At 39.7% G+C, this 16,171-nt stretch overlaps 1 protein-coding gene across 1 annotated transcript in view; it reads left to right on the forward strand.

The window, feature by feature from the left end:
- The first annotated feature begins 3,640 nt into the window (after nucleotides 1–3,640).
- The window catches only part of TBK1 (TANK binding kinase 1), a 49,009-nt gene continuing 36,478 nt past the window's right edge, over nucleotides 3,641–16,171 (forward strand). The window contains exons 1-4 of the mRNA XM_023225089.3: nucleotides 3,641–3,797; nucleotides 7,114–7,231; nucleotides 11,100–11,240; nucleotides 15,149–15,278. Coding sequence (XP_023080857.1) covers nucleotides 7,145–7,231; nucleotides 11,100–11,240; nucleotides 15,149–15,278 — 358 coding nt within the window. The 5' untranslated portion in view covers nucleotides 3,641–3,797; nucleotides 7,114–7,144. The remainder of the gene's footprint in view (nucleotides 3,798–7,113; nucleotides 7,232–11,099; nucleotides 11,241–15,148; nucleotides 15,279–16,171) is intronic.

The raw sequence follows: 16,171 nt of genomic DNA on the forward strand, positions 1-16,171 counted from the left end.
GTCTTTTCTGGAATTATTATAAATACTTTAGTTTTATTTCTCATCTTAATCTCTCCCTAATTTCCCATTTAAAGGTTTACAAATATGAGTGTGTGGATGCTTTAATTCATTTAATCTCACTCCTCAAAGGTAACATGCAACTTAGTTCTGTTATATGAGAGTCTTTTTTTTTAATGTACTAGAAAAAGCCTATGTGAATCTGTTGATAGAATTTAAAATTCCAGGCCGGGCGTGGTGGCTCATGACTGTAATCCCAGCACTTTGGGAAGGCAAGGCAGGTGGATCATTTGAGGTCAGGAGTTTGAGACTAGCCTGGCCAACATGGTGAAACCCCATCTCTACTAAAAATACAACAGTTAGCCAGGTGTGATGGTGCACACTTGTAATCCCAACTACTCAGGAGGCTGAGGCAGAAGAATCGCTTGAACCCAGAAGGCAGTGGTTGCAGTGAGCTGAGATTGTGCCACACTGCATGCCAGCCTGGGCGAGACAGTGAGACTCTGTCTCAGAAAAAAAAAAAGAATTTAAAATCCCAATTTATTTTCTAACTCTTTTATTGGATGTATTTAGAACACAGTATACTTATAGTATACCTATGTGTTTATTATGTTTGTAAATGGTAGCTAACATTTAATTACTAGAAGTACTTACCCCTGCCCTCCTCCATTTTTATTCATAGCTACTTGAGAAAGCAAAAGGAAATAATAGTTATCAGTAGTATCACTGGAAAATTAAGAGGAGAGGAGGGACAAAACTGAGCAGCAGAATTCGTATAGACATTTAAGTTTAAATTCTAAAAGCCCAATTGAGATTTTCAGGGAGGGTGTGTTTTGCCCTTTGGCCTCATGAATGGGTTTCATGAATGGGCTTCAGTGGCCTATAAACTCTGTAAAATTCTATTCTAAATTTTGCACATTTATTTTGTTCTGGTTAATTCCAGAAGACGTTTCAAACATTTTTCTTACATCATATAATAAAAGTACTTAACTAAACTGACAATTAAAAAAATAAATCAGCCGGGCGCGGTGGCTCACGCCTGTAATCCCAGCACTTTGGGAGGCCGAGGTGGGTGGATCACAAGGTCAGGAGTTCAAGATCAGCCTGGCCAACATGGTGAAACCCTGTCTCTACTAAAAATACAAAAATTAGCCAGGCGTGGTGGCGGGCACCTGTAATCCCAGCTACTCGGAGGCTGAGGCAGAGAATTGCTTGAACCCAGGTGGAGGTTGCAGTGAGCCGAGATCGTGCCACTGCACCCTAGCCTGGGCGACAGAGGGAGACTGTCTCAAAAAATAAAATAAATAAATAAGTAAATCAGTGAAATGCATCTTATACTTTAATAAAGAATGTTTTCAGAAATAGATAAGTGAAAGCTGAGTGTTTCTTTGATAGGTTCCCCTGTACTATACGAGTGATAATTACAGCTATTGTAATAGTAGTAATTGTTAAACAGATACTAATGAATAGCATAGCATAGTGGGTAAGAGTTTATATAGCACAGGCTCTAGAATCAGATTAAGTAGGTTCAAATACCAGTTCTGCCAATACCTGGTTTAGAACGTGGGGCAAGTTAAATAATGTCTCCCAGCCTCAGTTTTCCTATTTGTAAAATGGGGGAAATAATGGTAGCTACCTCAAAACTCATTATGAATTCAATGAGTTAAACATGAAAAGACTTATTACAGTAGCTGGCACATAAAGACTTGATAGTAGTTTATATGGATGCTATCTCATATTAGCATATATGGAATTAATAGTGTATCACTATACTTTTTTTTTTTTTAATAGAGACCAGTCTGTCACCCAGGCTGGAGTGCAGTAGTGACATCATAGCTCACTGTAACTTCTAGCCCCATACTCTACTAATCCTCCTGCCTCAGCATCCAGATTAGCTGTGATTGCAGGTGTGCACCACCACACCCAGCTACTTTTTTTCTTTTTTTTTGGTAGAGACAGGGTCTCGCTGTTACTCAGTCTGGTCTCAAAACTCCTGGCCTCAATCCTCCCACTGGCCTCACAATGTTGGGATTACAGGCATAAACCACTGCGCGCGGCCTACTATGCTATCAATTCCATATATGGAAAGGTGTTTTCCCGTTCGGAGCTCTTTAAAGCTCTGCAGAAGATTTACATGTGTTTATAGAGCTAAGAGAAATCAGGGCATGGAAATTGAGTGTGTAATAAAAATTAAACTCTTCATGTTATATAATCATGCATAATTTCTGTCTTCTTCTCTGAAGTTGCCTAGAGCACCATCACAGTTAGGAAACTTCCTTCGTGAATTTCCTTATTACCAAAAGCAAGTACCCAAATAATTGTCTCAAGAGAGGAAGGACAAACTGTTAACAAGCTGAAATATTTGGGGATTTGTGTGACTTGACTAGGGAACCACAGGGTTTTGTAATGCCTGATTTAGCCCTGTGCCTAACAGTTTATTTAAATCTTAATGCTAATGTTAATTGGTTCCCAGGTGGTTGACCTTATAAGAAAACACTGTGTGGTATTTTAATGTGGTAAACATGTGAATGAAGGCCTTTGGCTCAGTTAATCACTCCCACAACTTTGAGCTGTGGTTTTACTGGTGGAAGGAACTTTAACAGGTCTTCGCTGTTGTCATTAGATAGCAGAGAACTGAAATTGGTTGGAATTGTAAGCAGTGAATAGATGTGTTGTTAGAATGATTCCATCACTTATACGTTGTTTAAAATGCTAATAAAGTAACTTGCTTTGTAAGAACACATTAGAGTGGACTTTTGTTATCTCCATTGTGCATTTGATAAAACTGAGGCTCAGAGAGGTAAGAAACTTGCTTTTAAGTTAGTAATTGGCGGCCAAGACAGCAACCCTAGGTCTGTTCCATTCAAAAGCCTCAAAGCCACTCCTCATGACTTCCCGTTCATTCGCGTTTGCTGTAGTACTACTCTGGGACACACCATCTTCCTCTTCCCCTCCACTCAGAAATTTAGCCCTAGATTAGCAGCGGTCTCTCTGCCCCCTCCTTACGTTAAGAAAGGCCTGTTTTGCTGTCCGTGGGCAGAAGGGACCCCTTCAGAAAGCTATTCCTTATTGGGAATAGCTGCTTGATATTTTGACTGCACGAATATTGCAGGACCTAATTTTAGTATTTAGGTTTTACTTCTTAAATTCTTAAGTTTATAGTTAGATACTCCAAAACGGCCATTTTCCAAAATACCGAGAGGGAGTTAAATGAACATAATTACATTAAGAATTTAACGTCTTTCTGGGTGATGGGAAAATGAAAAAAATAATGTAAAGTCTGAATTACTGTGAGACGATCATCTGGTTCCACTGCAGCCAAAGTGGGCCCTTAAAACATAGAATCCATCCCTCCCGGCTCTGCCGGCCGTCTGTGCCTGCCCCCAACGTGTCCCACGTTCTGCACACCTGTAAATCGGGATGTAATCCCTTGTTCAGAGTCGGTCGGCCGGCGCTCGGGGTAGGGGCGGGATTTGCAGTTGCGGGAATCCCAGTTACTGTGTTCGCTGCTCAGGGCTCCTCACTTCGCCTTTAGAGTAAAGGGGGGCGAGGGGAACAGTGGACGGGGTGTGTCTCCAGACATCCCCCTCATTACCGTGGCCTGGGAAGCCGACTCAGCAGTCGCCGCCACAGCTGCGGGGGCTACCGGACGGGCCATAGGCGTGCGCACGCGCACCCGCACCGGCGCGCCGGCCGTCGGTCACGTGGCCCCCGGCCAGGGCTTGCGAAGCCGGAAGTGTCCTGGGGCTCGAGGAGGCCGTGGGAGCCCGCCGGCGGTGGCGCGGCGGAGACCCGGCTGGGTAAGTAAGACGGCCGCGGGCGGAGGGGCCAAGGCGGCGCGGGGCGCGGTCGGTCAGGCCTGCGCCGGCCGGCGGGGAGCGCTCCCGCCCCCTGTGGGAGGCTGGGATGCTGAGTCAGAGCGGGGGCGGGGGCGGGCGCACGGAGAAGCCCAGCACGACCCGAGGCCAAGCCATCCAGGACCCAGGCTGCGCGGACACTGCCTCTGGGGTGTGTGTCAGGGGCGGCCGTAGCCGGTGGAATGGTCGCGCGGGCCCTCTTCCCTGCATCCCCGCTCCTCGCCGCGCGGCCGGTCCTCGACCTGCATCCCGTCCGGGGGCTTTGGGCACAAAGAGGACGACTCCGTTACCGGGCCTGGGCCCTGGCTGCCCGGGGAGGCAGGGGCACCTCTTTCCCTTGAAGTTAGATTCGCTGTTTTCTACCCTCTTTCCGAGAGTGGACACAACTGGCAATTTTTAAATGCATTGAATTTTCAGAGGATTAAAAAGAGACGTTTCCTTAGAGTTTTAGTGATGTTCTGTCCGCAGAGGTTGACTCACACCGGAAACTAGAAGCCTAAGATATTTTAAATATATGCCTATGAAATACGAATTCCCAGACGTTCCTTGCTCCTCGTCTACCTGACTTACGGGTTTAATTTGTAGTCTCTATCCCAGGTATTTTTAGTAGGTGGCCTCAAAACAACTCCCAAGTAATTGCCAAATGTATAACCAAAGACAGGTCTTTTCCACTCTGGAAGCCCCAGTGTATGAATCACATAGGGGTAGTGTTTGGAAATCCTGGAACTTTGTCCATAGGCCATGTCGTCAAACCTGTTTTCATCCCTCAACAAATAGTAACTTTCGTTTTGGACAGTATAAGGAAGTAGGCTGAACACGGCATCATCAGCAACATACTTGTTGAATGCCTGCCTATATGCTTGTCAAAAATTTGGGACGATTTATATGGCAAGCACTTTGTGGGTGTGCTGAGTCATGTTTTAGCATGTTATTATGGAGTTATTGGAAGATAGTTTCAAAAGATACTTCCCCTGACCACTATTGTGATTACTCTTAAACAGAAACCATAGTTTTGTATCTGCATAGAGAGCAGATACCTTAGCTGATAAATATTTTTCTTATTATTCTGAAGGTACATACATACAGGTACCTAATGGTACTATTTGCCATTTATAGTTACATTGATTAGGGAAGGTTTTTCATTAGATGGTTGAGACGTTTATTATTGTATCGTGAATGAAATGTAGTAACTGACAAATGTGTATTCCTTATTTGTGAAAAGGAAATCTTATTTTTATTGCTTATTTCCAGTAGTCGTATATAAAATTTATCTAAATTAGATGGGTAGTAAAATTATATAAAAATATCCTGCTGTATCTGTGATTGGTAAAATTGAGACCCCTGACCATTCTGCATATTCCTAACCCAACTTGGGGATATTGGTGGTCATTAATTCATCGCAGAATACCTACTCTAGCATACTACTTTTTGCTTTAACTTACTGTGGAGGGATATTAAAATCCATGTTTTGATGACAGTACAGCAGGTTTAAGGGGGCATGGTAGGACTAGTGTTTATGCTATGTTAGCATACATCAATTTTAGTCCAATGTGGAGCTTGGATATTTTGTATACCTTGATAGATCCATAGCTTTTCAGTATTAAAGACTTGATAATACAGGCTACTTGGTACGTTTATATATTTATACTTGGAGGTTGGAGAAACTATCCTTAATTTCTGAAGAGTTCGTAACTTTTTAGGAATAATAATTTTTGCACCTTTCCTTTATACTTGTCAGGTTCTGTGTAGATTGTGTAGATGAAATTTTAGCTTATGGAAATATTATGCAATGGCAACATTTGTTTTCATTAGTGTTTCCCTGCTCTGAAGGAAACAAAGTAATTTTTTCTATATTTATTATATTTTACATTATTTTCTTTATTTTAAAACACCTTAAATTATGTCTTAAATTAATCTTTCAAAATATTTGAAGGAGGTAAGTAACAATATCACTCTCACTGACAAAGGCAAAATTAGAAGAGAAATAGGTGTTGGTTTTTATTGTTTTTTTTTTTTTTTTTTTTTTTTTTGAGATGGAGTCTCGTTCTTTCACCCAGGCTGAACACTGCAACCTCTGCCTGCCGGGTTCAAGCAGTTCTCCTGCCTGAGCCCTCTGAATAGCTGGGATTACAGGCATGCACCACCAGGCCTGGCTAATTTTTTTGTATTTTTAGTAGAGGAGGGGTTTCACCATATTGGCCAGGCTGGTCTCGAACTCCTGACCTTGTGATCCGCCCGCCTCGGACTCCCAGAGTACTGGGATTACAGGCATGAGCCACTGCACCCGACTGAGAAATAGATGTTTCTTTCAGCCCTGTGATAAGTTAATTAAATTGAATGTATATCATTGGTTAATGTTTTTTTTTCAAAGCTCACACAGCATTTTAGCCTTGAAGATTGCTAGAAACTTAGATTTTTTTTTTTTTTTTGAGATGGAGTCTTGCTCTGTCACCCAGGCTGGAATGGGGTGGCATGATCTTGGCTCACTGCAGCCTCTGCTACCGGGTTCAAGTGATTCTCCTGTCTCAGCCTCCCTAGTAGCTGGGATACAGGCGCCTGCCACCATACCTGGCTAATTTTTGTATTTTTTCTGGAGACAGGGCTTTTCTATGTTATCCAAGGTCTCAAACTCCTGGCCTCAGGTGATCTGCCCACCTTGGCTTTCCAAAGTACTGGGATTACAGGCATGAGCCACTGCTGTCAGCTGAAACTTAGATTTTTTTTTTTGTCATATTATTGTATTTTATTATAGTATGTGTAGTGTATACTAACTTAAAGGGAAATAATGTAATCAAAATGATGATCATGGGGAAAATGGCATCTTGCTTTAATCTTCAACTTAAAGTTACTCTTAATAATCCATTTATACCATTACGTCAAATTTTAGTCATCCCTGCAGAATTTTAGACAAATGAAAACAGACAAGGTGACACCAAAGAGTTAAGCACAGAAAGTTAAGCACAAAAAGTTGAAAGTAAAAATCTACCTTGGCTAGCACTGAACATTCAGATCCACCTCTCCAAAGGAAAATCTAACTTGAATCATAATGGTTCATATTTTGACTAGTTTATACCATATCAATTAGCAACTTATGACTTGAAAATACTTTGAAACTTAAATATTTATATTGAACTGTTTATACACTTCAATTCAGCGACAGATAATGGGTGATCTTACTTGAGACTAAAAACAGCTAACGTTTGTTTCTTAACTGTGTTACTCCCTTAAAACATATTTGCAAATTTTTTTTTTCTCTTAGTATCGCAAGAGGATTGCCTGATCCAGCCAAGATGCAGAGCACTTCTAATCATCTGTGGCTTTTATCTGATATTTTAGGCCAAGGAGCTACTGCAAATGTCTTTCGTGGAAGACATAAGGTTGGTACAGAGAAAACTTTGAAGACCTTTTATCACTGTATGTATTTTGTTCTAAGATGCATGCTTACGCTAAAATGTGTGACTTGGTGATTTTGATCCCTTTGTCTGAAGAAATTGTTTTAATGATTTTTGTGGTTATTTAAGGCATAGCTGTGTCAGGCAGTGAACTATCTACTCAGTGGTGGCAGAGGTTAAGTGTTAGTGAGTGGAAGGAAACAGATTGGTTGAAAATGGACTGGGAAAGATTACTGCAGCTCCCCTATGGTAGAGAGTGATTTCACTGACAGAAGTTCAGTGTAATGAGTTGAGGTAGCATTTGATGTGGCATTTTGGATGGTAGGGAGGCAGATGTGTAGTTGGAGGGGAACTCACAGGTGTTTCTGATAGGCTCTGGTAAGGGTAAGTACTCCCACTAAAACAGCATGCTACAAAGCAGATGGGAGTAAAATGAGATTCTCAACTAGGAGCCCAGGTTGAAAAGACCATATTTTCGTATAAGGTCATCAGAACCTGGTAGTGGAAGTGGGAATAAAATAAGATTATTCCCAGAGGCACTTCAAGAACCAAAAAGGATTTTGTGTCAGAATCCATGTGGAGGATGAAATTAAAAATAGTTAAAATAATTTAAAATGAAGAAATCGAAGATAATTAAACTTCCTATTCTGGGAAAGATGCTGGAAAAAGAGTCTATTCTGGGAAAGAAGCTGGAAAAATGGAGTACACAGTTCATTTATAATACAAATAATAACTAATTTTGCAGTGCCATGAATTTGTTTTGGAGCTAAATGATGTTTGGAGCTTCCTAAATCCTTATTTTCAGAAATAGGGCCCTAAAGTTTTAGTAGAGAGGAATTGCTTCCTCTTTTCCTGTATTCTTGAGACTGCTAGTCAGTTCTGTCAGTGACGATGAGATAAGCATACATCGGGGAGGGGCTGTTTCCTCTGGGGAGAGAATATTGACTATAAACAACCTTTATGGCTCATAGAGAATGAATCAGAAGTACCATACGGACAACTTTTAGCTTTCCTCCCCCTGTATCTAGAATTATCCACAAGCTCTGGATTCTTACTCAGATTACTTGTGATCGATCCTGGGTACCCCATCCTAGAAATTGCTTTTGTTTTATACCAAGGAGAAAATGACTAGTGACTCAGAATTTAGCATTGAGAACACATCTGATCATCTTATCTTCCTGTAGTCCAAGTTAACAAACTTTTAATTATCAGTTGGTATGTGTCAGGCACTGTGGCAGACCTAGTGAATGTAACTAAGCTAATGTGCAGTCCCTGGACACAGTTTCGAGTTTAGTAGCAGGATGGATTAGAAAGGAAGTAAATTGGAAGCTGATGGGATGAGAGATAGTCAATAGTGATAGAGACTGGATGAGACATATTGAAAGGGCCTGGCACTAGAAGATACATCACATATCCTGCTCCTCTTTCCTTACTTAAATACTCTGTGCTTCATGCAAATGACTACACATAGTATGCACTCTATAAATGTTTGCTGAATGAAAGAATAAGTGAATGAATGAAGACTGATTAGACTACCCCAAGACAACCTGAAGCTCTCCAAAAGAAACAAATATTTACCCATTATAGTGTGGAAATCTAAAATGAGGATTTGAGAAATATAAGAATTAATTAAAAGATTGCCACGTCGGACATAATGGCTCACACCTATAATCCTGGCACTTTGGGAGGCCAAGACAGGTGGATCGCTTGTGTCTAGGAGTTTTGAGACCAGCCTGGGCAACATGGCAAAACCCTGTCTCTACTAGAAACACACACACACACACGAAAAAGATGGCCAAGGCCCAGTCTAATATTTAGTCCCCAACAGTTTTCCTAGGAAGGTGCTTTGAGAAACCATGTTTGTTCTTAATGATGGCAATTTCAAATGTTGAGGACTATATCCTCCAAAAAATCCTGCTTCCCTTTAACTATTTAAGGATTTTTTACCATGATATTAACCCTTTTATATTATTTCTTAGAATGACCAAATTCTTACATGTATTACTCGTCATTCAAAGTATATTACCTACTTAATCTCTTTTTCATTAAATTGCTTTTAGTTACTAATGTATGAGTGTGGATGTGTATATTCACGGTGAAGTTGAAGGGAAGAGAGTTGACAGATGTGTTGATCTGCACATATGGATATATATACACACACACACACACACATATATAGAATATATATATGTTTCTCTATTATTTGTATACACTTTAACTTAGTAAATAATAGATGACTGTGTAGGTGAATAAAGGGAAAATGGTACGTTTCCACCTATATCCCGATAATCTCACAGGCATGATATAGTCTACACAAGTTTGGAGAATAATGACCGTGAGGTCAGTGGGTATATTGCAAAATTGTATTATTTTCCCTGCTTGCTCCTCTGTTAGGTTTCTCCTAGTTTTAGACTGAGTTTTAGGTCTGTCTCAGCTTAAGAAAAATCACTCTGTTGGGTGATACATAGATTTGGCAGTGTCTTTACCCTTGCTGAACTAAGGGAAAAAGAGTGGAACTGAACTATAGTTAAATTCTTCTCTTTTCATATGTCTGAAAATGATCATTGGCTCTTTCATCTTTCATTTTCCTCTGGAAAGAATATATATCAGTTTGTGCATTTTGTGTGACCAGGGTGAGGGGAATCACATAGGATTATGAAGCAGTTAAATGGCCTTAAGAAAAGGATCATGCGATTCTGGAGTGAGAGAGGAGGATGATAGCTCCAAGTGGTGAATCTGTGGAAAGTATAAAGAAGGCTCCAAAGCAGGAACAGTACAGAGGTCCTGATAGAGAGTCATGAAATGTCTTTAGCCGTGAAATGTGCTTGAAACCCAGGCTCAAAGAGAAAAGGATTTTCCTGCGTGCTCTACGGAAGTTCAATCTTGGATGAATGGGGGAAAATGTAAGGCTAAACTCAAGATCTGGACTGGCCACGAGGGAGAGGCTTGCTCATTAGAGTGACTGGAAGGAAGTGAGAGGATCTGAAAGAGAATCTTAAAGGAAGGTTAATAAGAAGAACATACGAATATGATGTTTATTTACCTGAAATGTAAGCGTGTGTTTAGAACCTCTAAGATTCCCTCCCAACTACAGCTGTGCTTTGTAATTTTGTGTGTGATCTATTTCAGTAGGTCATGAAAGAGTGAGAGTGGGATGCTGTGATACATCAGTAGAGAAGAAGAAATAAATGCCTTAAATCGTCTAGAGAGGGTCTGTGAAGGAACAGCCTGCCCTGGTCATCTAGGTAGAGTTGCAGAAAGTAACCCAGGGCAGCAGGGGTAGAATCCAACCAGGAAGTCTGCTTTAGCCTCGCTCTGCAACTCCTGCTTTCCCCACTCCCCTCCCCAACATTGTCCTAGCTACAAAATAATTCTGAAAAGTTAATTGCATTACTTTGATATTCTTAATAAAAATCTCATAGGTGGAATACAGTGCTCAGTCTCTCTGTCCTGCTTTGATTTGTTTAAAATTATTAAGCCTTGGAGAAGCCCTTGTGAGTTTCACTTTCTATTTCCTCTCTGAAAGATGATTTTGCTTTTGATATTATTATAGCTTTTATCTTCCGATGTATGACGATTTTTGCCCCACTGTATCCTCATGAAAGCTTTATGATATGAAATAAAATATACATTTCTAAATTCCAAAAGGTGTAATTTGAAAGAAATGTTGAGCAGTTAATTGATTCATTTTAACTTTTTAGAAAAGTCAAGAGTCCTAGTACAGATTCCCTGTGCCTAAAAGATGCACGATATTCTATAAGAAAATAAGTTGTAATAACTAGTTTTAATGCTACCTTTTAATCTCTTTTACAATATTATGAATAAATAAAACATTTCTCTCTTTTTTTTAAAGAAAACTGGTGATTTATTTGCTATCAAAGTATTTAATAACATAAGCTTCCTTCGTCCAGTGGATGTTCAAATGAGAGAATTTGAAGTGTTGAAAAAACTCAATCACAAAAATATTGTCAAATTATTTGCTATTGAAGAGGAGGTAAGTAGTAAAACTTTAGTTAATCTTACATTTATTGTAGTTATGAGTCAAGAGATAGAACCTAATATTAAAAAATGGATTTTTAAAAAAAAACCGTTGAAAATTGGGGTTTGTACAACCAAATACTCTATCCTAAAGGATTCTTGAATACATAGAACAATAGAAATAAAATATCATAAAAATGGAATCAGAAACTAGTATAAGAAATAAAAGGGGGTGGCCAGGTGTGGCTGGGTACGGTGGCTCATGCCTGTAATCCCAGCACTTTGGGAGGCCGAGGCAGGCAGATCATGAGGTCAAGAGATTGAGACCAGCCTGGCCAATATGGTGAAACCCCATCTCTACTAAAAATACAAAAATTAGCTGGGCATGGTGGTGCGCACCTGTAGTGCCAGCTACTTGGGAGGCTGAGACAGGAGAATTGCTTAAACCTGGGAGGTGGAGGTCACAGTGAGCTGAGACCGTGCTGCTGCACTCCAGCCTGGCAACAGAGTGAGACTCCATCTCAAAAAAAAAAAAAAAGAAAGAAAGGATCACTTGAGCTCAGGAATTCGAGAACAGCCTGGGCAACATGGCAAAACCTGTCTCTGTAAAAAATATAAAAATTTGCCATGCATGGAGGTGTGCACCTGTAGTTCCAGCTACTCAGGAGGCTGAGGTGGGAGAATCACCTGAGCCTGAGAGATCAAGGCTACAGTGAATATTGTGCCACTGTACTCTAGCCTGGGTGATGGAGTGAGACCCTGTCTCAAAAAAATAAAGAAAGAAATAAAAGGGTATTGAATGTGGTTACCAGTATTATTACTAGAAAAAGACAGGTAACACGTTAAGTCAAATAATTATAAAAAGAAAAAATAATTACAAAAAAAAAAATCGAACTTTTAAAAAAATAAAAATTTTTTATTTCACGAAAGAATAAAAAGTTCAAGAGTCCTGGAGTTTAAGATATGAAGTCCAATTATAAAAGAATTGATTTTTATAAGGGGAAATGGTGGAAGTAAGAATGTCATTAGGAAACGTAATCTAGAAATAATGGAAATAGAAATTATTTTAATCCCTTTAAACATGAGCAATCAATAAAATCTCTGGGGAAAAAATGCAGTTTATACTCTTTATTCTAGTGATTTTATTTTTAGTGATTATTTCTTAGGAAGTAATCAGAAATTTTATGCATAAAGATTTAATTGGCATGCTGTTTATAATAAAGAGTGGTTAAATAAGTTGAATAAATTAGAATATGTGGCATATAGTTAACTGAAATTAGCCAAACTCAAGGTTAAGAGCATAGCCTTCCAGACTGCCAAGTCTGCTCAAGACTTCTGATACCAATTGCAAAGGAGTTTGGCAAACTGCACAGAGAGAACAGTTCCCACAAGACTACTCTCACATCATACCAGCTGGATGCAAATATGGGGGTTGCCCATGACACTCAGATTTGGTAATTTGCTGGAAAGTAGAATGACTCACAAAACTGAGGAGAGTGCTATAATTATAATTACTGTTTTATTGTAGCAAAAAAACAGAAATTAGAACTAGCCAGAGGAAGAGACACAAAGCGTGGAATGTGGGAGGGTTCCAAACTTGAAGCTTCTTTGTCCCGAGGGACACATTACTGTCTCAGCATTGATGTGTGACAGTATGCATGGAGTATTGCCAGTCAGGGAAGCTCACCCAAGCCTTTGGTGTCCAGGGTTTTTACTGAGGCTGGATCACTTATTGCCTGTATTGCTGACCTTTAGTCCCCAGCCCCTTCCAGAGGTTTGGGGTAATTCCTTTAGTCTCCATTTCCTCTGGAGGGCAGAACTCATATGGTGTGTTCTAAAGCCCCCATCATAAATCATGCTGTTAGGATCTCCAGTGGCCAAAGCCCCCCCAGAGGAACAAAGACAGAAGTCTTGTTCTTTCAGATAGGACATTTCAGGGGCCAGAGATCACTTTCCAGTAGCCAGGGGCAAAGCCTGACTTCTCTTTGGGTAAAGTTAATTTTACCACACAGTAGTTAAGTGGTAATGAAAAGAGATATTTACCAAAATTTTAATCTTCTCAGAACACCTTATATATGATGTTATGTGAGAAGAATCAAGATTAAAAATATATATGTAGTATGATCTTAATATATACAGTGTAATATGCAAACAGCATTATGTATCTATGACATTATTTGATTCATAGAAAAAAGACTGAAAAAAAAAACCAAAATATTAATTCGTTATCTCTAGTTATTTCTCTCTCTCTTTTGAAATGACTGCCAGAGAGTAATTTAAAATATTATATAAAAGTGTTTTGGACATATGTAGAAAAAAATTATAAAAGAAAGAAAGGATAAAAAGTTAGAGACGAATAGTAGATTTTAAGACTCATTCACATTTTCAGGTTCTGAAATTGGTATGCATCTTATAATCATTGTGTATATGTAATTTGATGGTATTTCTTTTTCCCTGTAAAGCTGTTATTAAATTGATGAAGCATTATAATCAATGGTATGTTAAAATTAAGGTTTAAAACAAATGAGCAGCTCAGACGCAAATGAGCAGACTGGAGCTTTGCTGCAAGAGGGACAGCTCAGCTGTTCTGCTCCCCATTTATTTTTAAGGATAGGACTCCATTCCTTGAAGTAACAATAGTCATCATAAGAAAAATTTCGTTTTAAGAGGTTAGAAGAACTGTTGTCCTAAATGTACTGTTATACATAAGAAATTCAACGCTAGCGCAGTGGCTCACGCCTGTAACCCCAGCACTTTGGGAGGCTGAGGTGGGCGGATCACAAGGTCAGGAGATTGAGACCATCCTGACTAACATGGTGAAACCCTGTCTCTATTAAAAATACAAAAAAATTAGCTGGGTGTGGTGGCACGTGCCTGTAGTCCCAGCTACCTGGGAGGCTGAGGCAGGAGAATGGAGAATGGTGTGAACTTGGGAGGCAGAGAGCCAAGATCGCACCACTACACTCCAGCCGGGGCAACAGAGCAAGACTCCGTCTCAAAAAAAAAAAAGAAATAAAGAATTTCAAGTGACTGGGTGTGGTGACTCAAGCTTGCAATCCTAGCACTTTGGGAGGTTGAGGCAGGCAGATTGCTTGAGCCCAGAAGTTCGAGACTAGCCTGGGCAACATAGTGAGACCCCATCTCTACAAAATAATAGAAAAATCAGCCAAGCATGGTGGAGCATGCCTGTACTCCCAGCTACTTGGGAGCTGAGGCGGGAGAATCACTTGAACCTTGGAGGTGGAGGTTGCTCTGAGACAGAGCAAGACTCTGTCTCAAAAAAAAAAAGAAAAGAAATTTAAGATAATTTTAACAAAACCATTGTAACATTGTACCAATGATTTTGTAGTTCAGATTTAGCTACTTTTTACTGTGGTTTGTTTTCAAAAACAAATCCAACTTCTTAATAGGAATTTGGAAAATGTTAATTCTTTTTATTTATTTATTTTGTTAATTTATTTTTTTTTGAGATGGAGTGTCTCGCTTTGTTGCCAGGCTGGACTGCAGTGGCGCAATCTCGGCTCACTGCAACCTCCACCTCCTGGGTTCAAGTGATTCTCCTGCCTCAGCCTCCTGAGTAGCTGAGACTAGAGGCATGCGCCACCACACTCAGCTAATTTTTGTGTTTTTAGTAGAGATGGAGTTTCAGCATGTTGGCCAAGATGGTCTCAATCTCTTGACCTCGTGATCTGCCCACCTCAGCCTCCCAAAGTGCTAGGATTACAGGCGTGAGCCACCGCGCCTGGCTGGAAGATGTTAATTCTTATATGTGTATGGACAACAGATACTGAATCTCAGGTGAAGCAAAGTGCTTTCATCATTGTAACAAATCCTACATTTAAATGAAATCAGATAAGTACTGACATATAATCAAAATTTATTTTTTATGTTGATTCCCAATCAATGATTTTTTTTTTTTTTCAGACAACAACAAGACATAAAGTACTTATTATGGAATTTTGCCCATGTGGGAGTTTATACACTGTTTTAGAAGAGCCTTCTAATGCCTATGGACTACCAGAATCTGAATTCTTAATTGTTTTGCGAGATGTGGGTATGTTTGTTTATTTATGTGATTTCATTTATATATAAAATTTAATAACAGAATTTTTAAAAAACATCTTACATTCAAAACTAAAGACCTTTATGCAATGCTTCCTTAGATACGACACCAAAAACACAAATACCAAAAATAAATACATAAATTGGACTTGATCAACATTAAACATTTTTGTGCCTCAAAGGACATCAGGTAAGTGAAAAGACAGCCCATAGAGTGAGAAAAAAAATGTTTGTAAATCATACACCTGACAAGGAATTTTTATCCAGACAAGGCAGCAATAAAAAGCCAAATAACCCAATTTAAAAATGGGCAAAGGATTCGCATAGGCATTTCTCCAAAGAAGATACATAAGTGGCTAACAAGTACATAAAAAACGTTCAACATTAATTAATCAATTAATAACCAACATCATTGGTTATTAGGGAAATGCTCATCAAAACCACAGTGAAATACCACTTTATACCAATGAAAATGACTAATATCAAAAAGACAAACAGGGCCAACCGTGGTGGCTCACGCCTGTAATCCCAGCACTTTGGGAGGCGGAGGCAGGCAGATTGCTTGAGTCTAGGAGTTCAAGATCAGGCTGAGCAACATAGCCCCTGTCTCTACAAAAAATAAAATAAAAAATAGCCAAGCATGGTGGCATGCACCTGTAGTCCCAGCTACTCGGGAGGCTGTGGTGGGAGGATAACTTGAGTCCAGGAGATTGAGGCTGCTGTGAGCCATGATTGTACCACTGCACTTCAGCCTGGGCAACAAAGCAAGACTCTATCTCAAAAAAAAAAAAAAAAATTGAACAACAACAAGTGTTGGCAAGAATATGGAGAAATTGGAATCCTCATACATTGCTGGTAGGATTGTAAAATGATACCGCCATTCTG

Source organism: Piliocolobus tephrosceles, chromosome 10 (genome assembly GCF_002776525.5).
Source record: "Piliocolobus tephrosceles isolate RC106 chromosome 10, ASM277652v3, whole genome shotgun sequence".
Taxonomy (NCBI): Eukaryota; Metazoa; Chordata; class Mammalia; order Primates; family Cercopithecidae; genus Piliocolobus; species Piliocolobus tephrosceles.